The 26,243-nt window shown below is 40.2% G+C and overlaps 2 protein-coding genes across 9 annotated transcripts; both read right to left on the bottom strand.

Annotated features, from left to right (window-relative positions):
- Positions 1-16,959: 16,959 nt before the first annotated feature.
- Positions 16,960-19,356, bottom strand: LOC131251447 (uncharacterized). Of its 6 annotated transcripts, none has more exons than XM_058252138.1 (5): positions 18,545-19,356; positions 18,266-18,339; positions 17,983-18,123; positions 17,274-17,347; positions 16,960-17,139 (listed from the first exon to the last, which is right to left on the bottom strand). In XM_058252138.1, exons 1-5 carry the CDS (start codon positions 18,621-18,623, stop codon positions 17,127-17,129), a joined length of 381 nt encoding a protein of 126 aa, XP_058108121.1. In that variant the 5' UTR covers positions 18,624-19,356; the 3' UTR covers positions 16,960-17,126. The 6 variants fall into 6 exon arrangements, 5 of the variants coding, with proteins under 5 accessions (XP_058108121.1, XP_058108123.1, XP_058108120.1 ...); XR_009173876.1 differs by lacking the exons at positions 16,960-17,139; positions 17,274-17,347 and adding exons at positions 17,350-17,466; positions 17,630-17,742; XM_058252140.1 differs by lacking the exon at positions 16,960-17,139 and having other exon boundaries at positions 17,285-17,373.
- Positions 19,357-21,723: 2,367 nt separating this feature from the next.
- LOC131251443 (uncharacterized) lies at positions 21,724-25,888 on the bottom strand. Of its 3 annotated transcripts, XM_058252135.1 has the most exons (8): positions 25,488-25,888; positions 23,975-24,313; positions 23,256-23,890; positions 22,885-23,169; positions 22,705-22,810; positions 22,034-22,633; positions 21,840-21,909; positions 21,724-21,752 (listed from the first exon to the last, which is right to left on the bottom strand). In XM_058252135.1, exons 2-6 carry the CDS (start codon positions 24,086-24,088, stop codon positions 22,406-22,408), a joined length of 1,368 nt encoding a protein of 455 aa, XP_058108118.1. In that variant the 5' UTR covers positions 24,089-24,313; positions 25,488-25,888; the 3' UTR covers positions 21,724-21,752; positions 21,840-21,909; positions 22,034-22,405. The 3 variants fall into 3 exon arrangements, with proteins under 3 accessions (XP_058108118.1, XP_058108117.1, XP_058108119.1); XM_058252134.1 differs by having other exon boundaries at positions 21,840-22,633; XM_058252136.1 differs by lacking the exon at positions 22,705-22,810 and having other exon boundaries at positions 21,840-22,633.
- Positions 25,889-26,243: the final 355 nt, after the last annotated feature.

Genomic DNA, 26,243 nt, shown 5'->3' with positions numbered 1-26,243 from the left:
ATAATCGGAACATGGACATTTTTCTTTAAATAAATGTTTAATTATTAAAATTTTGGATTGTTATATTTTATGAATGAGGTTATTTTGTCAATATATGCGTGGAATATGAAGTGTAAACATACAAAACATAAGTCATGCCTGCGGGTACGGAATCGGGGTCGGATATACCCAGGTGCCGAATTTCGGGGCGTGACACATACACTTGGAAATACTTCCACGTTGAAAACGTAAAAGGAATGTGAAGAGTTTATATGGAGGATGTGATGCAGAAGGCTTAGGCCTTTGGGAGGACTTAGGGTTTGTGTGGATTATTTCTTTGCGATGCGTGGACTGAGCCGTGCCGTATTGGATGGGGATGGGCTTGGGAACGTGCTTGTGCCAGTGTGAATTATGTTTTCACTTCATCTAGGTTTGTGTGACCTTATCAATAGATCGGATGACAAATAAACATTACAATGGGCTCTAAGAACATTTTAATAATGGGTGTAATTTTCTTCACTGTTTTGCTGTGGTGTGGTCCACCTGAGATTTGGATTTACTGATTTTTGGGTTCATGCTGTAAAATGATCTATACAAATGGATGAAGGGCACGGATAAAACATATACATCATGGTGGATCCCATAGAACAGTGACCAGTAGCTACTGTTTCTGGTGGTGTTGTTTACTTGAGCTTCATATCTGCTTTAATTTTTGTTTCATGACTTAAAATGAACAAGAAAAATATATGTACCAAATGGATATAAAACACACATCAGGATGGGCCCCACAATGCCCAACAACACATCACGACACCACCACTAGGGGTGGTGTGGGCAACACCACTCCATCCATGTCCATCTGCAGTGGGCTCCGATACGTCAATGGTCTCATATCTCTGAGCCATGGGCCCAATTGTCCAAAATGAAATCTGAGTGTAGCGTGTAAGTAATCAGTCGTGGAACCTACATTCATCTCCTTCATTAGTCCATCATATGGACATGATCCGTGACCCGATGAGCACGCTGCTCGTTAAACAAGTGGGGTCCAACATCACTGTTAATGTTACCCCGGTAACACCTAATCCGCTCCCGTTAAATAGTAGGTTAGAAAGCTATGACCAATTATTCATCTTCTCCGTACAATTGTGGCCCACCTCATGAATGGACCTTTCCTACTTTAAGCAAGAAATGTTCCCTTTGGTAGTACTTTGCGATGAGTGGCTGGGATCTGGCATTTGTGCTCTGTTCCCATTCCCCTTTTACAATGCTTATGATTGACCTATTATTCGGATTGTTGGTACAAACTCCATGCCGGAGACGTCTGATGAATGAAGACTCTCATTATCGTTGTCCAACATACACACACATGAAAAACGGAAAAAGGATTGGTTATTGACGCTGCCACCGGCCAATGGGTAGTGGTTGGTGCTCTACGAGCCCCACCATGATGTATGTGTTTCATCCAGGCCATTTATCTATTTTTTCAGATTATTTTATGATATAATCCCAAAAATGAGGAAGATCCAAATCTCAAGCGGATCACGCGGTATTGATTGTACGTAGAGCTGGGCAGGATTCAACTAAACCGACCGATCCGACCAGATCGAACCGGTTGGATCCGATCCGACCTGAACCGAAGGCCAGGATCGGTCGGATCGAGTAGGCCCACTCAGATCCGACTGCACAACGAGTCAAGTTCGGGATAGTAGCCATTCCGAACCGATCTGATCCGGTCGGGTACTATAAAGAGTATTTTTACTTTTACTACCCCTCCTAAGGCCCAATGTACTATTTATTTGACATCCAATCTGTTGATCAAATCATACAGACCCAAATGAAGAGAAAAAAGAAAGATCAGTTTGATCCAAAACTTTTATGGCCCCCAAAAAGTTTTTAATGGTCGACGTTCATTCAACACTGTTTCCTGTAATGTCGTCCACTTGAGATTAGGATATATCTCATTTTTGGTTTAATGCCATAAATTATCTAGAAAAATAGATGGACGACATGGATGAAATAAATACATCATGGTGGGGTTCATAGAGCACCGACCACTAGCCATTGGCTGGTGGCAGGGGGAGTACCCAATCCGTCTCCTTTCACCTCATGGCTCAAGGCGCCTCGATCACCGAGTTCTGACTTTTGACACAAGAAAGAAGATTCAGTGAATGATGGTTGACGCTGGTATATTGACGTAATAAGGAAGTGGATTGGCATGTGTACCACACACTAGCTGGTCTATTGACGTCAGCAAGTTCTGTGGGTCCAATCATGAGGTATGTGTTATATCCAAACTATCCATCCATTTGGCAGGCTCATCTTAAGGCTTGAGCCGAAAAATAAGACAGATCTAAAGATCATGTGCACCACACTGCAAAAAGCAGTGGGGGGTTGAACGTCTACCATTGAAACTCTTTTAGGGGTCATAGAAGTTTTGGATCAATATGAAATTTGTTTTTCCTCTTCATCTATGTAGCTGTGACCTTATTAATAGATTGGATGGAAAATAAACGTTATGGTGGGCCCTACCGATATTTTAACGGTGAAAATCATCATCCTTGCTACTATTTTTGGTGTGGTCCATTTGAGCTTTGGATATGATTCATTTTTTCCCTAATGCTCTAAAATGATCTCGAAAAATGGATGAACAGTATGGATATAATAAATACATCATTGTGGGGCCATGTAACTTTGATCTCCTTTGAACCGTTTGTACAACTCGGAGCGTCGGCGCTGTCTTTGCACGACACGTATCTACATAAGTTACCACTTCGAATTTGATAAGCTTCAAAAGGGCACAATATCCTTTTTCATCTCTGCCAGCCTCCTTCTGAAATGTGACACTTGTTTGACCTGATCTGAACAAAGGCCAACTCGATCTGAATCGGTATCTCTCACCGAGTCGGACTCGTTTCGGGTTAGTCCAGTCAAGATCCGGTTCGGATCGAGTCAGGCCCGCTGGACTTGGTCTCTAGTTGGATCGAGTTCGGATCAGAGTTTTGACAATCTGGATCGAGTCGAGTTGGACGTAACTCGGTCTAACTCGACTCGATGCCCACCTCTATTCATACGCGTACCATTAAAAACTTCTTGAGGGGTACAAAAGTTTTGGATCAAGCACATATTTGTTTTTTTTTTTTTTTTTACCTTCATCCAGGTCTTTATGACCTAATCAAAATTCAGTAGGTGATGTCAAATAAACATTACGGAGGATCCTAGGCGGTGTTTAATGGTGGATATCCAATCTTTTCGGTTTCACCGTGGCCTTCGGGGTAGGTACTAACAATATGGCGGAACTTCGAGCTATGCACAATATGGCGGAACTTCGAGCTATACATGACGGGATGATGCTCTGTTTGGAAAAAGGATTGGATAGGGTAATTGTCGAGTCTGAACCGCTTACGACAGCTGGGCAATTTTTCATTCGCTCACATTCTCATAGAAGGTAACGGTTCGGCAGATGGTATGGCTCGGGAAGGGAGTCTCCTTCAACAATCTATGATTTATCTACATTCTAGATCCCTTTCTCTTCTCGTCCGTGGAATGATCTTCTTGGATAAGGTCGGGCTAAGATCGATAAGATCGACTGACTAAATTAGTTCCTTTTTTTTATTTCTTTATTTCGGTTATCTTGTTCTCAAGTGGACGCCTGTGTCCCCTTTCGTTTGGTCCTCTCTCCTATTTTGTTGCGAGGGGGCCCGAATTATTTGGTGCAGAGCCTTGTATAGCCTATACCTTTGTGGAATGAATTTCTTTTTGGAAAAAAAGAGAGTCTAAAATCCAAAAACAAAAAAAAAAGAAGAAGGAATATGAAACTCAGATCCAAAACTCATGCAGGACATACCACATGAAACAACCAAGATTGAATGACCACCGTTGGAAACTTTGTGGGGTCTATAGAAGTTTTGTATCATGCCTAGAGCCGGGCAAAATAGACCCGATCCGGTGGATCCGACCCGATCAGACCCGATCGGACCCGATCAGAACAGAACCGATGGTCTGGATTGGTGCGGATCGGGTAGCCCCATCTAAATCCGAAACTTTTCGGGTCGAGTTTGGATTGACCCTGATTCGACCCGACCCGACTCGAAAACTGATCCATTCACATCAATTTTGGGTTCAACCATTAAAATGATCTACAAAAACGAATGGACGGCGTGGATAAATCAAATGCATTCAAGGTGGGCCCCAACAGAGTTACTGTGTACATTAATAAAAGGATTTGCGGGTGTACTACACACACAGTAGCTATGTAGGCTGTAGCTGCCTTACGCACTAGCATAGGTACGTGTCATGCCAAGAGGATGCTCCTCGAGCTGCGAGTTGCACAAACGGTTCAAAGGAGATCAAAGTTATATGGCCCATGGTGATGTATTTATTATATCTACACCGTTCATACATATTTACATATCAATTTACAGCATTATCCAAAAAAATGGATCATATCCAAAGATCACCTGGACCACACCACAAATAGCGACAGAGAATGATTTTCACCTCTAAACAATTTGTAAGGCCCATTCTAACGTTTATTTTCCATCAAATCTGTTCATGAGATCACAAAGACCTCAATTAAGAGGAAAAATAAATTTGAAATCATTCAGAACTTCCGTCAGACCGTGACCCCAAAAAGGGTTGCAATGATAAACGTTCATTCTTCACTGCTTTTTTCAGTGTGGCTCACTTAATAGTTAGATCTATTTTATTTTTCATCCCAAGCCTTAAAACATGCTCGCCAAATGGATGGACGGTTTTGATATAACACATGCACCATGATATAACACATGCACCGTGATCAAACCCACCTTAAAACGTGCTCGCCACTGACACCGTTCACAATCACAGCTGTTTTACAGCTGTAGCTTTTAAAAGCCTCACCCTCGAGCTACGAGTTGTACGAACGGCTCAAATGAGTTTAAGATGGGCCCCACAATAATGTATTTATTATATCTATACCGTTTATCTATTTTTCATAATCATTTTAGGGGATTTGGTAAAAAAATGAATCATATCTAAAGCTCAAATGAATCACACCGAAAATAGCAATGAGGATAAAGATTTTCACCGTTAAAAAATCTGATCAAGATCGACTCGGTTCGGCGGTTCGGGTCAGACCAACCGTGCATTTGATCGGTTCGACTCCGATGGCCTATACTCGGTGCCGGATCTGATCGGATTCGGATCAGGCCGCATAGATTTCGAATCTGATCGGGTTGGTCCGAATCCGGTCCGACTCGGTCCGATGCCCAGCTCTAATCATGCCAGCCATTAGAAACTTTCTGAGTCTACATAAGTTTTACATTAGTAAGATATTTGTGTTTATAGTCTATCTGTGTTAATAACCCTATGAACATTTTAGATGGTATACAACATCGTGGTCCATTTCCAAAGAAGTTTAAATTCAAAAAAGGTTTGGACAATGGACGTTTCCTTTCCCGGTCTTGTTTGGTATGGTTCACATGAGTTTTGGATCTGCCTGATTTTTATATTACTATCTTATCATGATCTTGAAAAACTAATGCAGCGATTGGATGTATCATGGCCATTTCTATGAGCCCCACAGGGGCACAGGAATATCTAGGTGCCCAGGGCGCAGGCAATCGGGCGCACCGATAGAAAGCACCCAAGAAACTGAGAAATTATACATGCTGCATATAGTAATTCAGATACAACAGTAGATATTGTACAACCCACTGCCCGCAAGTCACAATCCAATGCCAGAGTGTTTGAGCAATCGTAACCTCTGATTGATGGTCTCTTGTTTGTGAAAATAGGACTTTTGGATATCTTCATTTCCAACCGTCCAATAAATTTCTTCCAATCTTATTAATAATTAAATAAGTTAAATTTTTGTTTCATGATACATGTATACTGATTATAAAATTTGAACGGTTTAATTTGATTAATTGTATTATATGTATGTAATTTTAAAGTAATTTCTAAGTGCCTGCGTTTCACCCATCAGTCTGCCAGTGTAATGCATATGAACCATCAAAAAGGTGCGGCTCACCATGCGGACGAATGGGCGCCAGACTTAGACTGGTCCATCAATCAGGTGGGCTACACTGTTGAAATCAATGGATGACCTGCCCCATCTTTATTACTAATGTGTATTTAGGACATTCGAGCCTTGCAAAAAAGGTGCGCACAACCAGTAGGCACAAGAACCGAACCCGATCCACCCATCAGGTGGACCACACTATTGAAACTGATGGACGGCCATTGTTCTCACTCTAGGTGCAATTTTGGCCCATCCAATGCGTGGATAGTAAGTTACCGTCCACCGCTAGCACATCTGCGTGGACATCACATCTCTGCAATATAAGGACAACCCCCACCAAATGGATGGCCAAACATAAGATGGTTAGAATCCAAATTCAAATGGCAAAATCACATAGCAATCCGACGGACGGTTTGTTTGTTTCTTTTTTCTTAAGTTTCTAGCACAGGCATAAACTCATATGATAATTCATTACCATTTAAAAAATGGTGGTGATTATTCAGACGTTCACATACAATCCAAAACTATCGAAATCATTAATCCAATTGGTATGGAGCATAATCTAAAAATTACAGTGTAATCATCCGATTTTTCCCTTGGAATTCGTATCACTCACTTCTTTACTTTTAACCATCCATTTGATAGCCTGTGTGTGTGTGACGGTTAGGATTGCCTCGTTACTGTGAGTTTAGATGGAAAGATGTGCCTCTACAGTCTGTCCCATGATTCGGATGGTTAAGATAGCAAGCAGTACATGAGTGCCGCATCGAATGATAAAGATTGCATCCATCATGAAGGGGCCCAACTTAGAATGTACGAAGCCATGGGTCTCACTTGTCAGACAAAAACCCCAAGCATGTTCCTCATCGTGGAGAAGGTTACTGGCCGCATGGGGCACCCAGGTGGAATCTATACCCAAAATCACATGAGGCACGGGTGGAATCTGTCACGTCCCAAATCCGAAAATCGGATTCACAGGAATCCCGATCACCGAATCAGGTGTCGACAGCCTACGTAGTATCCCATTTTCGGCTCCTAGCGTCCATACGCTAGATTCCGATCCTGGGATCCTACAAGGGGGATTTTTTTTTTTTTTTTTTTTTTTTATGTACATTTAACTCGCAATAAGCATAACCACAAGATTACCCAATTCACAAAGGCAACATCATCATCACATATCCATTAATATAATCAGTTGAGTAAAATGCTAACATAAATAAAAATCAAGCTCCAGAATACCGCTGTATGCTCCGAGCTCAACACTGCTGCAACCTAACATCACTTGCACGCATCTATCGTGCATAAACTTATAGAAGGCTTAGAGGGTGGTGTAAGTTTGTGCACAAGGTAAGTGCCAAGTATTCAATACAATACCATAATCATACACTACCGGAAATATTGCTAATCCATAAATCGTACAATATCGGAATAAGTAGAAATACTGATAAGATTAGGAATTATCCAATATTAGAATACGCAATACAAATCAACTATGCAAATGAGGAATCATAGATAGCCAAATATCAGATGCAGAAGATGCAATACAATATACATTCCTGATGAGTAACACAAATAGCGTCAGCCGTACCTAGACCATATAAATGCAAAGACACAATAACCCAAAATGTCGTATGCCGCGAATATCATGCAATATGCGGTGCGAATGGAATGACCATATTGGAGTGTGAAGTCGGGATGATAGTATGTAGTATCGCAAGTTATGGGGTCCATCACAAGAGACTTCTATCCAAACCAGTCCCATACCTAAATTCGGATAGTCAGACTCAATGTGGTAAACTCCTGATCTCAGGTTAGTAGCGCGCCCCAACCAAAATCCTGGCAATTGCGAAGGCATACGTAATAAATAGTTGCGCACCACCAACCCGAGTGGATAGTGAATGAATGAATGCATGAATGAGTATGCAATTCCTGCTTACTAAATCCACATATTAGTATAGTTCATCTCTGGGATCATCATCGGGGTTTAATACACTTCAAATGGCACTGCCGCTCTTCTAGTTGCACAGTCCAAGTGAGCGTAAGAAACTTCACAATCCGCCTGGCCAAGAGTCTGCCAATACTTATCCGGCACGTCAATAGAAGACCCATTCACGAGCTGGTCAAACTCAGCCTAGTATTGCCCCCTACTCTCGGTCAGGTAAGGCCACTTCCCTTCCCAACTTACCACGGCACAGTGGGAGACGCGGCCTCTTGGTATTCGACACTCGGGCGCCCATGTATCCACTCAGTCTCGACGTTGGGGCATCCTCTGGTACGAAGAGGGTTTAAGGATTTTCACCCAAGGACATTTATGGCGCCCGTATGCTAGAACAAACATTTCTGGTGTCCCATCTGGCCATCCAGGATATGCCTATGGAGGCTACGGCCCTGATGTCGCTAGGGCACACAATGCAAGATGCATGAGTCATACAATCTAGTCATGCATTAATCCTGCGCATACCATGCCCTCATGTGAGATAACCTCCGCCTATCAGGGAGTCTCATAATAACCCGCCCAATGACATATGTAATGGTCAACCACATCTCATAACAAACATGCAAATGATGCATATGTGCATGATCATGATGCTATGCAGTCACGTACTCATAATCAGTATCAATATCCGGCATCGACAATCAATCACAACAATGTGGATATTTAACCAACATTGTCCCCCAAGGAATGATGGACCCATGGCCTCACACAAGGGCCAAATATACAACACCATGGGTCCCACTTAATAGCGTAATACACACCACGATGGGCCTTTCACATGGGCCTAACATACATCACAATGGGCTCCTTCGCCTGGCCCCCAAATGCATCACAATGGGCCTATCACCTAGGCCTCAATATACATCACATTGGGCCTTAAATACGGGCTGGATATACATCATATTGAGCCTCAAACACAGGTCGCATGTACATCATATTGGGCCTCCAACATAGGTTCCATATACATCATATTGGGCCCCAAACATAGGCCGCATATACATCATATGGCTCTCGACCATCGGCCTTGGCAAATGTAATCGGCCTCTACAATCGGCCTCGACAATCGGAATCAATCAATAATCAGCCTCAATGATCGGAATCGGTAATCGGCTAGGACAATTGGAATTGACAATTGGTCATGATAATTGGCCACGATCGCTAATCAGCATTCAGTCACGATAATCAGGATCTATCGGTAATCGGCTTCGATGATCGGAATCGGCAATCGGCCACAACAATCGGCTTATAAACAAGGTGGGATCTATAAATGGACGGCCGATCAACCATAATATCAAGATCGGCCCACAGCAGTGGTTATATCAAATCTGATGGCACGGGGCCATCCGTCTATGACGAATAGGGCCCACTTATTTAGGTTAACATATATAGAGAATGGTACGAATGGGCCTAATAAGGCCCAAGGGAAGGTCACAAGGTGGACATTCAACCATCATTGGCCATCAATGTGGACATTTAACCAGCATGGCTCTCACAGAGTGGCCTACATAATCACCATTACATACATCATGGCAAAATCACACATCATATCGGGCCTTGAATACACAACAAGTGGGCCCTGCACCTGGGCCTCAAATACATCTCAATGGGTCTTAACCCAGGGGCCCCAAATACATCTCAATGGGCCTCAACCTATGGGCCCCAAATATATCATATTGGGCCTTAGACAAATACGTAATATTGGGCCTTAACGAATGGGCCGCAAATACATCATATTGGGCTTTATACAAGGGCCTCACATTCCTCATATCAGGCCCTTCCAAATGGGCCCCAAATACATCTCAATGGGCCGTATCGAATGGGTTGCACAATAGGCCTCATAAACATCAAGTGGGCCGCATCAACGAGTTGCACCAATGGGCCTCATAAATGTCGAGTGAGCTTCATTACATGGGCCTCATATACGACATGACAGGTGGGCCTTGCTCATGGGCCCTCAAACACATAACATGTGGGCCCTATGCATGGGTCTCATATGCATCAAATGGGCCATGCTAATGGGCCTAACACATATCACAATGGGCCTTGCCCATAGGCCACGAATATATCACAATGGGCCTTGCCCATGGGCCTCAGATTCAAGCAGGTGGGCCCCATTATATGAGCCTTGAATTCATCACATCGTGCCTCTCCCTCTAGGCCTGCAATTCCATCATAATGGGCCCTATTCCGTGGGCCTTAATGCACAATGGGTGGGCCCTGCACATGGGCCTAATATACATCACAGTGGGCCCCTGACACGGACTCAATATACGTTACAAAGGGCCCACATCCCATGGCCTCAAATGCATCATAATGGGCCTCTACCCATGGGCTCCAATACATCAAGATGGACCACATCAACTACACTATCCATCTATATTTTTAAGGATCATTATAGAGCATTTCCAAGAAAATAATTCATATCGACAGATCATCTGGATCGTACCACAAATAATAGTGGTGATAATGATTTCCACTGTTGAATTCCAGTGGGCCCAACCGCAGTACTTATTTTCCATCCAATCTGTCCATAAGGACATAAAGGCCCAGATTTTGAGGAGAAACAAATATCATATTTGTTCCAAAACTTCTGTAATCCCAAAAAGGGGGTTTCAATGGTAGACGTTCAAACCCACTGTTTGCTGTAGTGTGGTCCACTTGATGCTAGATCTGACTTATTTATAGTCTCAAGCCATAAGACAAGGTCACCAAATGGATGGGCGGTTGGATGCAACACATGTATCAAAGGGTGGGGGCCATGTGCACGTCAGATGGATGGACGGCATGGAGGCGTCAAAAGGGCCCACCATAAAAAAAATGGATGGATGGCATGGATGCTTAAACACACCAGGGGGTGGGGCCCACATAGGTGGCCCACCAGAGAAATGAATCTGCTTCGTCTTAGTCCCAAAGTGCTGCTACTGCACGTGCAGCAGCAGGTGGCATCAGCTGCTAGCCCACATCAAATCAGATGGACGGTTGGGATTTAAGATGGATGGATGGCTCAGATAGATGAAGCCATCAGTGTGGGGTCCACATGGACGTCAATGCATGGACGGTCTGGATGGATAAAATCCATTAGTATGGGGCAGTGAGGACGCTGCCAGTCCGCTCATCAGGTGGGTCCCACGCACGTGGCCCACCTCCAGAGGGTTTGGATATATATGTTTTATAATATAATATAATATATTATAGTATATTACCATATAATATATATATATATATATATATATATATATATATTAAAGAGCCACTGAGGGTCTGATGTTCTGGACGGTGCATACCTGATGCATATGACAGGGTGGGTCTCACACGTGGAATACAATACATACATTAGTGGGTCCCACGTGAGGCCCACCAAAATGCTTAACTGTCATCCAATCTATTGGTAAGGTCACACGTATCTGGATGAAAGGAAAAAATTAATTTCATATGATTCAAAACTTCTGCTACAAAGGGTTTAAATGGCAGTTGTTTAAACACACTATTTCCTGCCGTGTGGGCCACCTGAGTCCCAAATGTAGGTGATGTTTTTGGGGGGCCCACTGTCCTAAAGGGACCCAACAAATGCACGGTGTTGATGAACAACACAAATCATGGTTTGGCCTACAAGTGGGACCACGTCCCTGCCCGTTTTGTCCGTGCGCAGTAGGACGCTGCTGAGGACGTCAGCAGCAGCGTCCCTGCCTTATTTTTAAAATTTTTAAAAAAGAAATGTGTTTTTCCGTAAATTTTCCTAGGTGGGACCCGCATCAGCAAAATCCACCTTGTTCACTGGTTCCTGTGGCTTGAGACAAGCCAAACAAGCCCAATATCGGGCATGCTTCGGTGTGTAGGAAGATCAGAGTGCGTTTTAACGGTGAAAACCACTGGTTTCTATTCTATGGCCCGTCAGAAAATCGGATTAGCCTCATTTTTCGGCTCAATGCCTAAAATGAGCTGGGGAATGAAATGAACGGCGTGGATTTACTCCATACATCAAGGTGGGACCTGTATGAGTGGCCCACCCAAAAGCTAAAAAAAAAATTCAACGTGAGCACCTCACTGTCCTCTCACACATTACAAAATACGTCCAGCGTCCCTGGATGCTGAACGGTTGGAATGTTCTTCAAGGTGGGTCCCACATGGAAGTGGCCCACTTGGTCAATTGATCTTTGTGTTTACCCATCACCGTTAAGTAGGGCCCACATGGCTTGGACGACTGTGGGGTCCATTTGATGGACAACTTGGACATCACATACATCAAGGTGGGGTACATTCGGGTGGGCCACACGGCCACATCATCACACCAAAATATTGAAAGAGAAGGAGAGAGAGAGAGGGAAAAAGAAGCATCCACTTCTAAATCGACTCCTTCCTTAATTCCTCGGGTCCTCAAGCCTTTTAGGATCTTTTTCAACGGTGGAGATGAGCTTCTAATGGCAGGATTGAAGGGGATCTAAGGTGAGAGGGTTGGCCATGGAGATGGGTTGGGACGTCCATGGCTTCTTAGTTGCTAGGGGAGATGAAAATGAGGAAGGAGAGAGAGGAAAAATCATGGCTTGAATTAATGATGTAAGGCCATCATTAATTGCTTGGTACGGGAGGGTGTTGGCTCATGGAGAAATAAATGCCATAAATGCTTGTAAGTATTTATTACTTGGCATGGGATGATGACATCACCGCATGATAACCTAGGAAATGGTGCCATTGTGATATGTGGGCCCCGCAAATGTGCGGTCCACAACTATTATAATGCGCAAGCTACATCTCATGATTTAAGTGTCGCATTGATGCACGAGACGCGACGTTGGAATTGCGGCGTCGGCGCGGTCGCAATGGTATAGGTCTCGGGTTAAGCCGATTCAGATCGATAGGACGTGACTCAAGATTGCATGTAAACATCGATAATTGACCGTGGGTCGCCCGAATTTGATCGGGAGGACCGCGGAAGCCTATGGAATGGTACAGGTTAGGATACGGGTCTTATAGCTCTCCCCTCTTAATAAAAATTTCATCGTCGAAATTTACAGAATAGACAAGGGAAGAGGGAACATCATCAAGTATATAAGTCAAGGCACAATCAATCTACCAAAAGATGAAGATAGCGCTCTCAAATCTCAACTTTGCGTTCCCAAAATGCCTCCTTAACAGAATGGTGAACCATGTTAATCCTCGGATCCCAGATAAGAAATGATCGAAATGGGAATACTATGCAGCCTCATAATTTCATCAGTAGAGAGCTATATCAGAAAATCTCTAAGTTATTCGAATTCGGGGATCTAATTATTCTAGGTTCTCAACAATCACAGAATACAGGGTAGCTATCAGCAGATATGTGATATTATCCTCAGGTATTCCCAAGTTATGCTTTGATACCAACTTCAGTCACACCCCAAACCTGAAAATCGGATTGACAGGAATTTCGATTGCCGAATCCGGTGCCGACAGCCTCCGTAGTACCCCATTCTTGGCTCCTAGCGTCCATACGCCAGATTCTAATCCTGGGATCCTATAAGGAGGATTTTTTTTATTTATGTACATTTAACTCGCAATAAGCATAACTACAAGATTACCCAATTCAAAAAGGCAACATCAACATCACATATCCACTAATATAATCAGTTGAGTACAACGCTGGAAGGAAATACATAAATAAAAATCAAGTTCCAGAAGACCGTTGTACGGTCCAAGCTCAACACTGCTGCAACCTAACATCACCTGCACGCATCTATCGTGCATAAGCTTATAGAAAGTTTAGAGGGTAGTGTAAGTATGTGCACAAGGTAAGTGCCAAGTATTCAATACAATGCCATAATCATACAATACCGAAAATACTGGTAATCCATAAATCGTACAATATCGGAATAAGTAGAAATACTGACAAGATCAGGAATTATCTAATATTAAAATAAGCAATACAAATCAACTATGCAAATGAGGAATCATAGATAGTTAAATATCAGATGCAGAGAATGCAATACAATATATATTCCTGATGAGTAACACAAATAGCATTAGCCGTACTTAGACCATATAAATGCAGAGACACAATAACCCAAAATGCCGTATGCCGCGAATGTCATGCATTATGTGGTGCGAATGGAATGACCATACTGGAGTGTGAAGTCGGGATGATAGTACGTAGTATCGCAGGTTATGGGGTCCTTATTAATAGATTGGATGGAAAATAAACGTTATGGTGAGCCCTACCGATTTTTTAACGGTGAAAATCATCATCCTTGCTGCTATTCTTGGTGTGGTCCATTTGAGCTTTGGATATGATTCATTTTTTCCCTAATGCTCTAAAATGATCTCAAAAAATGGATGAACGGTATGGATATAATAAATACATCATTGTGGGGCCATGTAACTTTGCTCTCATTTGAACCGTTTGTACAACTCGGAGCGTCGGCGTTGTCTTTGCATGACACGTATCTACATATTACCACTTCGAATTTGATAAGCTTCAGAAGGGCACAATATCCTTTTTCATCTCTGCCAGCCTCCTTCTGAAATGTGACACTTGTTTGACCTAATTCGAACAAAGGCCAACTCGATCTGAATCGGTATCTCTCACCGAGTCGGACTCGGTTCGGGTTAGTCCAGTCAAGATCCGATTCGGATCGAGTCAGGCCCGCTGGACTTGGTTTCTAGTTGGATCGAGTTTGGATCAGAGTTTTGACAATTTTGGATCGAGTTGAGTTGGACCAACCTCGGTCTAACTCGACTCGATGCCCACCTCTATTTGTACGCGTACCATTAAAAACTTCTTGAGGGGTACAAAAGTTTTAGATCAAGCACATATTTGTTTTTTTTTTTTTTTTACCTTCATCCAGGTCTTTATGACCTAATCAAAATTCAGTAGGTGATGTCAAATAAACATTACGAAGGGTCCTAGGAGGTTTTTAATGGCGGATATCCAATCTTTTCGGTTTCACCGCGGCCTGCGAGGTAGGTACTAACAATATGGCGGAACTTCGAGCTATACACAATATGGCAGAACTTCGAGCTATACATGACGGGATGATGCTCTATTTGGAAAAAGGATTGGATAGGGTAATTGTCGAGTCTGAACCGCTTACGACAGCTGGGGAATTTTTCATTCGCTCACATTCTCAGAGAAGGTAACAGTCCGGCAGATGGTATGGCTCGGGAAGGGAGTCTCCTTCAACAATCTATGATTTATCTACATTCTAGATCCCTTTCTCTTCTCGTCCGTGGAATGATCTTCTTGGATAAGGTCGGGCTAAGATTGATCAGATCGACTGACTAAATTGGTTCCTTTTTTTGTTTCTTTGTTTGGGTTATCTTGTTCTCAGGTGGACGCCTATGTCCCCTTTCGTTTGGCCCTCTCTCCTATTTTGTTGCGAGGGGGCCCGAATTATTTGGTGCAGAGCCTTGTATAGCCTATACCTTTATGGAATGAATTTCTTTTTGGAAAAAAAAAGTCTGAAATCCAAAAAAAAAAAGAAGAAGAAGGAATCTAAAACTCATGCAGGACATACCACATGAAACAACAAAGATTGAATGACCACCGTTGGAAACTTTGTGGGGTCTATAGAAGTTTTGTATCATGCCCACCATTGGAAATTTTTTGAGTCTACATAAGTTTTACATTAGTAAGATATTTGTGTTTATAGTCTATCTGTGTTAATAACCCTATGAACATTTTAGATGGTATACAACATCGTGGTCCATTTTCAAAGAAGTTTAAATTCAAAAAAGGTTTGGAAAATGGACGTTTCCTTTCCCGGTCTTGTTTAGTATGGTTCACATGAGTTTTGGATCTGCCTGATTTTTATATTACTATCTTATTATGATCTTGAAAAACTAATGCAGCGATTGGATGTATCATGGCCATTTTTGTGAGCCCCATAGGGGCATAGGAATATCTAGGTGCCTAGGGCGCAGGCAATCGGGCGCACCGATAGAAGGCACCCAAGAAACTGAGAAATTATACATGCTGCATATAGTAATTCAGATACAACAGTAGATATTGTACAACCCACTGCCCGCAAGTCACAATCCAATGCCAGTGTTTGAACAATCCTAACCTCTGATTCATGGTCTCTTGTTTGTGAAAACAGGACTTTTGGATATCTTCATTTCCAACCGTCTAATAAATTTCTACCAATCTTATTAATAATTAAATAAGTTAAAATTTTGTTTCATGATACATGTATACTGATTATAAAATTTGAATGGTTTAATTTGATTAATTGTATTATATGTATGTAATTTTTAAGTAATTTCTAAGTGCCCGCGTTTCACCCTTCAGTCTACCAGTGTAATGCATATGAACCATCAAAAAGGTGCGGCTCACCATGCGGACGAATGGGCGCCAGACTTAGACTGGTCCATCAATCAGGTGGGCTACACTGTTGAAATCAATGGATGACCTGCCCCATCTTTATTACTAATGTGTATTTAGGACATTCGAGCCTTGCAAAAAAGTGGCGCTCAACCAGTAGGCACAAGAACCGAACCCGATCCACCCATCAGGTGGACCACACCATTGAAACTGATGGACGGCCATTGTTCTCACTCTAGGTGCAATTTTGGCCCATCCAATGAGTGGACAGTAAGTTATTGTCCACCGCTAGCACATTTGCCACTACACCAAAATCACCATTTAGGAACAGTTAAAAACCGTTCCTAAATGCTTCAGGAGCGGTTTCAAGCTGTTCCTAAATGAGGCGTCGTAGAAAATCAGGAACGGTTCAGAACCGTTTTGGGTACCGTTTCAATTTTTAGAAACAGAATTTTAGGAACTATTTTAAATCGTTCTGGTGCCAACGGTCACATTTTAGGCACAATTTTAGAAGTGGTTTTGAATGCTTATTAATGTTGCCAACGGTCAGATTTTAGGACGGAATTTTAAGAACAATTTTAAACCCCTTTGTTCATTGTATGAGAGAGAGAGAGTGGGGTATGTAATCTACTTGTATTATATGCCAGATAATTACACAAATAGAAGAAAAGGACAATAGAATGATTCACGCACATAATAATCTTTTCCTTCTTTTCTTGTACACATTTCAATTCCAATTCCAATTTCCAATTTCAATACAACATTTCATTTCTGGGCTTCTATAATCCAACAATTCCTTGCTCTTTTCTAGAATGATCACTGCCTTCAGATATGACATCCGCTGCAAATCCTCCTCTTCAATGTCTTCTCGTCCATCCCCCCCAACCCAATCAATCTCTTCCATCAGCCTGGCCTGCACATCCCGTTGCTTCACCTAGAGAATGCTGTTGCCTGCTATTTTCAGCTTGTGGGTTGTGCTGGTAATACATGCTGTCCAAGCTTAGATACAAAGGGAGCCATCAGATTTCAGTGGCATTACAGACAACTGGGAATAAAGGGCCCCACCTTGTGTTTCCATCTGAGTTAGAAAGAAGCTGGCTGGAACTGCAGGAGAAATAGCAGCTGCAGCTTGTGTTTGATGATAATGACGATGATGTTGCTGACGATGGTGGTAATGATGATGATGTTGATGTGGGTCTGTAGATGCATCCGTGTTCATGTGAGGAGAGATTGAGAAACCCAACCAGTTATGTGGACAAGTTCATCATATTAGAAATAAGGTTTTCACATAAAGGTCCACATAACGTATGGTGTAGTTGTTTATGGAAAGAAAAAACAGCAGCTGAGACTAATTACTGACCATCTAATACCCATTTCACCATTTCACTAAAAGACGGTGGAACATAGACCCATCAATTTACCTAATCTTACTAGTACACCTCTATAACTTTGCCATCAGATGAACTTAGAAAACTGACAGGCAAAAAAAAGGAAAGGAAAAGAAAAAACAAAAAGCCTCACGTCAGGTACTCCATTGGCAATACCAACTTGTAATAGTTCCAAAACCGTTGCATAAAACAATGCACAAGCCATATGAAGATCAGCTGTATGTCTGGCTGCTCTCAAGTTACCAACCAAAATAGTGAAAGCAGAAATGTAGGGAGAGTTGAATGAATGTGGAGCATAAAGCGAAATCTAGGAAAAGGATTTTACCTGAACCTCTTGCAGGAGTTCTTCAAGTTCCACTGTTATCTGTGAGAAGGATGGCTGATCAGTAGGAGTTACCTCCCAACATCTTTGCATCAAGTCTAACAGCTTGGGGTGCATGTTGTCAGGAAGTTCCGGTTGCAGACCCTAGAAAGCATATGCACCAGTTCAGCCTTCTTTATGGCATCAGCTTGGTTTGGAACCGTATCAGTTGCACATGACTGTGACAAAGCTACCCTTATATGTAGCACAACTGTAAGAATGTAGATGGCTAAGTTAAGATTATAACCTTGACATCAGTGAGATCTCGTGTTCCTTGAGAAAGGTCAACTGCATCATACAAACCATGCAACAGACTCCCAGCTAAATAGACATAATGTGAGTTGTTATTTGCAGAGTAACCAAACCAGAAAATACTTTGATAAATCAAATTTAAGTTTGTGCATGCAATAATACTATTTTAAATCAAATTTAAGGTTGTGATTGTGTGTGCACATTTGAAGGTCAAGAATCAAAAGACAATCTTTATATGATCTTCAGACATGAAATCTAGGATAGACCATCATACCTTTCAAGTCAGGCTTCCTTTCGACTTTTGTCTTGTTCAACCTATTCACTATCTCATTCAGGCACTTCTCTACTCTCATGGTGCAGACCTATGCACAAGCATCACAACCATTTAGAATTAGAAGGCCCTATCTCTTCACATAATGAATTTTTGCTCAGTATGCAGAAAGAAGCAAGCTGCACAATGCAAAATCATTCATGCTAATGGAATCTTAAAGGATTGATATGATAAGTACTGATATGATCTAATTCATAAGTTTTTACATAATAGCTTATGTCAGATTACAGGTAAACAACTTCTACATGAGTTTTTCAGGACTTAAAGCCAATTTTGCATTTTTCAGGACTTGAAGACTTCCAGAATCAACTTGCTGGCAAGAGTTTCCAAACAAAATGCATACACATCTATTCAGCTGAAGTGCAAACAGAGTTCTAAGAAGAGAGTAGAAAATAGACCAAAATTGTTCTAAGAATTGGACAAGTAAAAGGAAATTTTTGAATAATTTGGCTGTCTAGCAATCCAACTGGATTGCTAGCAATAAAATATAAGCTAAAAGTCCTGTCAGTTGCCAGCTCAAACAAAAGATGCTACAGAGGCTGTTGAAAAGCATACAATGTCATTCAAATGGGCAACACATTAATCCACGTGGACCTGCCTTAAAATGTACTAATCTAAAATGGTTGCCTAATTCAACAAATGGGAGCAATTCAAGATCAACCTATCACTTAGAAATCAAGTGGCACTTTATATGCTTCATAAACACTTGAAGCTACCAGTAGTACTATCAAAGAGAGCCAAAGTAATATGACACAAAATCAAATAGACTTCATAATGCAGGATTTGCTGTAAGTAAGGACAGTTGCAGATTTTGATGAACTACAAGCATGAGAAGTGAGCTTGTAACTGTAGCTGTAGCAAAAGGCCCCCAATGAAATCACCGTATCCTCAACACAGACTATCTGCACTAGAAAAAAAGGCTTATGCAATGAGTGTGGGACAACGTGGATTCTGTAGACCTGTAATAGCTTGGTGAGCAACTCTATGGGGCCCATTATAATGCATGTGTTTTATCTCCTTTGTCCATCTAATTTCCCATCTCATTTTAAGGTAACAACCCAAAATTAGAGATATCCAAAGCTCAAGTGGTCCACACGACAGAAAATAGTAGGAATTAAACACCTATTGTTGAAATTTTTTAGCGCTCCATAGAAGGTTTGGATCAAACTGGTATTTGTATTTTCCCTTCATTCAGGTCTGCGTAGCTTTATCAATAGCATGGCCCAGCCCATGATGGGTAATATCAGATCAAGAGGCGGGCCCACCAGTACCATTACAGGGTCAAACAAAAAAAAGTCAAGCCTTTCGATGAAAGCATCACATGATACCTCAAAAATAAAACATTCAGGAAATCAACTAGCAGATAGATTTCTTCTTTTGTTCCAGTAAGAAAGCCCATTCAGTACTTGAAATGTGAACTACTCATGCATGACCTGACTGTCATTGATTGACTCTCTTCCATTATAGGAAAAGCAGTTAAAACACCAACAATAAGAAATCTTTGAGAAACAATATCTAGAAGAAGTAAATTCCCAAGTCCCACATTGCAATCAGTCAAAGACACAACGCTTACAAAATATGTGCAGGCCTGTCTCAAACCAGTCTCCATCATCATCCTTCCATGCCGCCACCTGTAAGAACAAGATGAAAGGTAAAATTTTATTGCTCAGAGAATATCATTCACATCATGCATCATCCAAGGATCATTATAGTAAGAACATTGTATGCGATGTTAGAAGAACAAAGAAAATCAAATTAACCAACAGGAGCATAAATGTTGAAACTTCGGATTGTCTAGACTGTAGGAATCATATAAATGAATAAATTAGTTTCCAGAATAAGGCGCCATTGGTACATTCCATAAATAAGGTTCAAACTCATATATGTACTGGACTCCCTGCTCATCACAGAAAAAAAAAAGACTCCTGTATACTTACAAATTACAATCTGCTTTCATTTACTAGAGCATGCATCTAGACTGTAAGACTGCTTCAGCTCATTATAATTGCCAAGAAAAATCATCACCAGAGGTTACAACAACTAAATAAACATAGTTCATGAAGGATATGTCATATCTACATATTCCTAAAGTAGGATATGGTATTATCTGCAGACTATCATAATAAGCATCACCTTGTTATTCCTTGGGGATATACAGCCAAGGTTCCCTGAAAGTACAAAAAAAGCATCATTTTTCAAAAAATTATTATTTTTTTAAAAATTTTTCTCTAAATAAATCCAAGTTATTGTGGTAGCCCCAAAATAGCACCTTTAAAAAAAATTTATATTTAGAGAGAGAGAGAGGGTAAAAAGGGAATTGAAAAAATAGGCTCAGATTCGCCTTCTTTCAGACATGCATTTGGGCGCAACCTCTACCATGGCTGCATGTATTAGTTGCCTGAAATCACAAAGAACAGACCCTCCAAACATGCCCTGCCATGAAATGCAGAGAATGCATTTCCATAAATTTCTGAGTATCAAGAGAAATTTCGAGAATCATCACTGCCTGTATAATACACCCAAGGTTTCTTGGGACCCCAAAATAGGGAAAAATCCCTCATGGAGAAGAGGAGAAGCAGAAAAGGAAGAAGAAGAAGAAGAACAAGAGAAAGAACGGCTGTTTTTTAAATTTATTTTTTATTTTTTATTATTTTTAAAAAAAAGAGAGAGAGAAGGAGAGAGAAAGAATCAAAGGCTGAGAGAAGGAGAGATAAAGAATGAAATGCTCGTCCCTTACAACATTTTATGCCTGTCAAGAAACACATCTCCAACAGTTATAGACCCTTCCACATGTAGAAAGAGAGACCAACTAGATTATGAGAGACAATTATTTTCCTTTATAAGAAGAGCATAAAACCCAATTTCCTAAAAGAAAGAATGAAAAGCTCCAACATAGTAGTTGCAGCTATGTTACTGAAACCTTGCTGCTTGAACCACTTATATTATTTCCATCTCTGCTAACATACTTCGAATAGACCCCTACACAAACCAAGAATAAAAGAATAAAAAGCATATCAAAATCTCAGAGCATATGCAGAAACTAGATTATGAAGAGATTTACACCCAGAAACTAGATCATAGATGAAGAGATTTACACCCAGAAGAGATTTACACCCCTACAGAGGCTTATTTTTTAACGACGATGAAGTTCCTAACACATACAAAACTTACGTCGTATTTACCTGCATTATTTAAAACAATGTGTTAAATGATAAGGTAATGAAGGAATTGTATTTACCTATATTTTTTAATGTGTGTGCTTATAAAGTTGACATGTTCTCCTCTGCTATTGACATGTCCAAGCTCACCTATAGACACAAATTTAAATAAGAAGAAATCATCATACAAATATAAATTCATTTACCAAGATATTTTTTACATTAGATAAAATGTCAAATGAATCAATACAAAATATGATAACAAAAAAATTACCTAAAACTCATAGCCAATTTCCTTTATAATATTTTCTAAATTTGTATTCTCGCCCCCAGAAGAGGAAAACAGAGTCGGATCTTCAAGTGTGTCTACGTCTTTCGTCAATCTTTTTGGTGACATTAAAACAACATACCATCCAGGCCTTGTTTGATCCTTGGAGTAGAATACTTGACTTGCTTGGGATGCAAGTATGAATGGTTCATCTCCTTCCTTCTCATGTCCTTTCAATTTCTCCATATTTACCATTACCAAATTTGACTCGGGATCAACAATGCATCCATTGGTCTTGTCTTCCACTTTGACCCAATCACAATAAAATACCGTTTGACGGAAGATAGTGTAATCCAACTCGATTATCTGTTTTACTACTCAATAATAGGTAGCCTCATCTTCTTTGCAATTCTTATCTTTAGCACTTGCCCTGTATTTAGTGATGGCTTTCATGGACACCCCACTATTTTGTGTTGACTTAGTAATCTCGTATTTACTTGGAGAGAATACAAAACCATTCACGCGATACTTGTTATAGCACTTTGCCTTAAATGTAGGGCCATCTACTAATCGTTTCACTGTCAACTCGCCCTCAACAAACTCCAACTGCAAATAAGAAAAAAGTAATAACTATATATGAACAAATATATTAATTAAATGAATAATTAGAAAAATACCTCCTTTCGTAACCAATTGATGAAATCATGTTCATTGTTCTTCGACACACTACCCTTTCTTCTTTGCCCCTTTGATGTGGTCGTTCTTAAATATATTTCATGCTTCCTATATGAAATATATGTAAGTATTTATCTAATTACTACCCATGATTCAATATTTTTAAAAATTTATCTACTTACCTTTTCCATTCATAAATTCCATCGTAGCAGTGTAGAACCCATCTACGTACTTGTTGATGTTGTATGTTAGTTAAGTATATATTCTTTCCATTATCCAAAGGCTCTTCATCACACACCCTATCCTCATCCAGGAACCTTTGATGCGTATGCTTGTGACTTCCTCTCTCACCGTTTGGCATGTACTCCATACAATATAAAATAGATTCTTCTACAATGTAACGCTCTGCAATACACCCTTCAGGATGTGCTGTATTCTTTACGTATCCTTTATAAATCTTCATTAACCTGATGGAGGCATCCAATTAATAATATATTGTCAATATATGATGACGATGAAGTCTAAATGAATCGCATCAAGATTAGATATTTACCATTCAAAAGGATACATCCACCGAAATCTAATTGGACCGCAAGCTAATGCTTCATCAGCTAGATGTACCATAAGGTGAATGCTAATAACAAAAAATGAAGGAGGAAAAAACTTCTCCAAAACACACATTACCACAATAACACTTTTTTTGATAGCAATGATGTTATCTGCACTAATTGTCTTCGAGCACAGGACATTAAAGAAGTAACAGATGTGCTGAATAGCAGTTCGCAACGTCTTATGCTCTGAGAAAGCATGTTGTAGCAACACAGGTAGTAACTGACACATAATGACGTGATAATCATGCGACTTTAGTCCCTTTATCTTGAAAGTTTGTAAGTTCACAAGATGTTTAAATCTGGAACTATACCCTGTTGGAACCTTCAAGTCGTGCAATGTTTGACAGAACAATTCTTTCTCCTTGCGACTTAAAGTAAATGATGCCTTTGGTTTAATAGTTTTGCCATCCGCTTCTTTCAGCCATAAGTCTTTCATTATGTTCATTTTTTTCAAATCTTCACGTGCACTTATATCATCCTTACTTTTATCTTTGACTTCTAGAATCGTTGACAAAAGATGGTCACCAACATTCTTTACAACATGCATTACATCCAAGTTAGGTCGAATTGGTAACTCCTGGAAAAACATAATTATGATGGAATGTTAAGTTTTTATTCACTATCATACATGTAAATGAAAGTAATAAGTTAGGGAAATCACCTTCCAATATGGCAAGTCAAATAGGATTGTTTTTTTGTACAAAGTAGTTATATTCCCAGTCGAATCATCACCATAACTTTTTCGTTTCTTCCCCTTCGATTTACCGATATCCATCTAATATCGATTACCTTCGCTTCAACTTCTGAACCACTTAATCGATGAGAAGGTCTTCCTTCTTCTACTTTATTATTGAATGCCGCTTTTTGGGTCCTAAAAACATGATTAATAGGAAGAAATCTTCGATGGCGCTGATAGGAGTACTTCTTGCCACTCTTAAGTCATTCAGCGACGGTTCCCTCAGCATGAACAGGGCAAGCATATTTTGCATGTGTAACACATCTTGATAAACTCCCATATGCAGGAAAATCATGAATTCCCCACATTAAAATGGCTTTTAAATTAAAAATTGTCTTTGAATGAGAATCATATGTTGACACTCTATTAAGCCACAAATTCTCCAACTCGTCAATCAACGGTTGTAGGTAGACATCAATGTCCTTACTCGGTCCTTTTGGACCTGGTATCAATACCGTTAACATTGAAAATTCTCTTTTCATATACATTGAAGGGGGTAGATTATATGACACTATAATGACAGGCCAACAACTGTAGACACTACTAAGATGTCTAAATGGGTTAAATCCATCAGTTGCAAGCCCTAAATGCACATTACGAAATTCTTCAGCAAAACTTGGCCACTTGTTATTTATTACCATCCAACTTGATGAATCAGATGGATAATGCATAACACCACTCTATTCTTTTGGTTGAGAATGCCAAGTCATTTGCTCCGTTATCCATGGTACACCAGAAATAAAGTAAAAAAAAAAAGATTACTTATTAATTTTTTTAATAAAAGGTATATAGGATAATATTAAAATTATATTTAACATTGAATGCACACTTGTATAGCCTCTGTAGCCTTAGTGTCAGAGGAAAATATCTGAAAACCTTTGATGGAGCTCTAACGCCTTTTTTCTTTGCCAAGTAATCTGACCTCCATCTCGACATATGACATGTTGGACAATTTTTTCTATCTTTATACTCTTTCCAATAAACAATACAATCATTGGGACATGCATGTATAGTCTCATAAGTCATTCCCTATGAATTCATCATCTTTTTCGCTTGATAGGTGCTCACTGGCAACGCGTTTTATACTGGTAACAACTTCTTAATCAATTGAAGAAGATCATTAAAGCTGTTATCTGACCAACCATTACGTGCCTTTAAACTATATAATTCAACAGTAATCGATAATTTTGTGAGTTCTCTAAGGCAAGAAGGGTATAAAGATTGTCTTGCATCATCAAATAAAACCTTATATCTTTCCGCATCAAGGTCTTCATGATAATTTTCATTTCTTCTAAGATCATCCATAAGAGTATCAGCATGTTCTCCAATATTTCTAAATGTAGCGTTAACAAGTTCCTCCATTCTAGGATACTCATCATCGGATCGATCATCAAACGTCGATGATGATGGTTTCTCATTACTTTCGCAAGACTTTCACCATGAAAAATCCAATGTGTGTATGACTTATCAATACCGTTAAGGAGCAAATGCTCATGAATCTCTCCAAGAGTGAACATCCCACTCCCATTTCTACATTTCGCACAGGGATATGAATAATGATAAAATCCACTACCGTTGTTCTATGTAAACTCAATAAAATGCACAAGTCCATCCAAATATTCTAGACTTAACTTATATTTGTCCATTCATGCTTTGTTACTTAATGACGACATTCTGCAACAAATGAGATAATCAAGTCAATTTTGATGTTAAGATGATGGTTGGACCCTACTGACTAAATGTGTTTAAAGTGAATAAATAAATTCTGATGCATGCTTTAGTGAAATAAAACAAGTTTTTTATTTCCATTTTCAATCGCAAGTATGATAACAAACAATTTTTTTTTTTTTAAATACTGTCTCTCTTTAAAAATAAAAAATAAAAAAAACTGTCTATCTTTCAATTCAACCAATATCAAAACAAAACAGATATATGGTTCATTTATTTAAAGAGGCATTTACACCATATTACGAATTTAGCATAAAGGTCTAATCCTGACATAAAGGTCTAGTCCTGACATAGCCACAAATAGGAACGTATTTGCAACCCATTTTCATTTCACCCTTATTAATTTGAAGCACCTCATAATATAAAATGAAGGGAAGTACATTCAGTTTGCCACCTTGTTATTTCTGTACAAGTGACTTACATGGATGAGATCAAAACCATTCAGTTTGGACCATCCTAACCTTTC

The sequence above is a fragment of the Magnolia sinica genome, chromosome 7 (assembly GCF_029962835.1).
Source record: "Magnolia sinica isolate HGM2019 chromosome 7, MsV1, whole genome shotgun sequence".
NCBI lineage: Eukaryota > Viridiplantae > Streptophyta > Magnoliopsida > Magnoliales > Magnoliaceae > Magnolia > Magnolia sinica.
The sequence above is the reverse complement of the archived record's forward strand: the minus strand, read 5'-3'. Positions and strand labels throughout refer to the sequence as shown.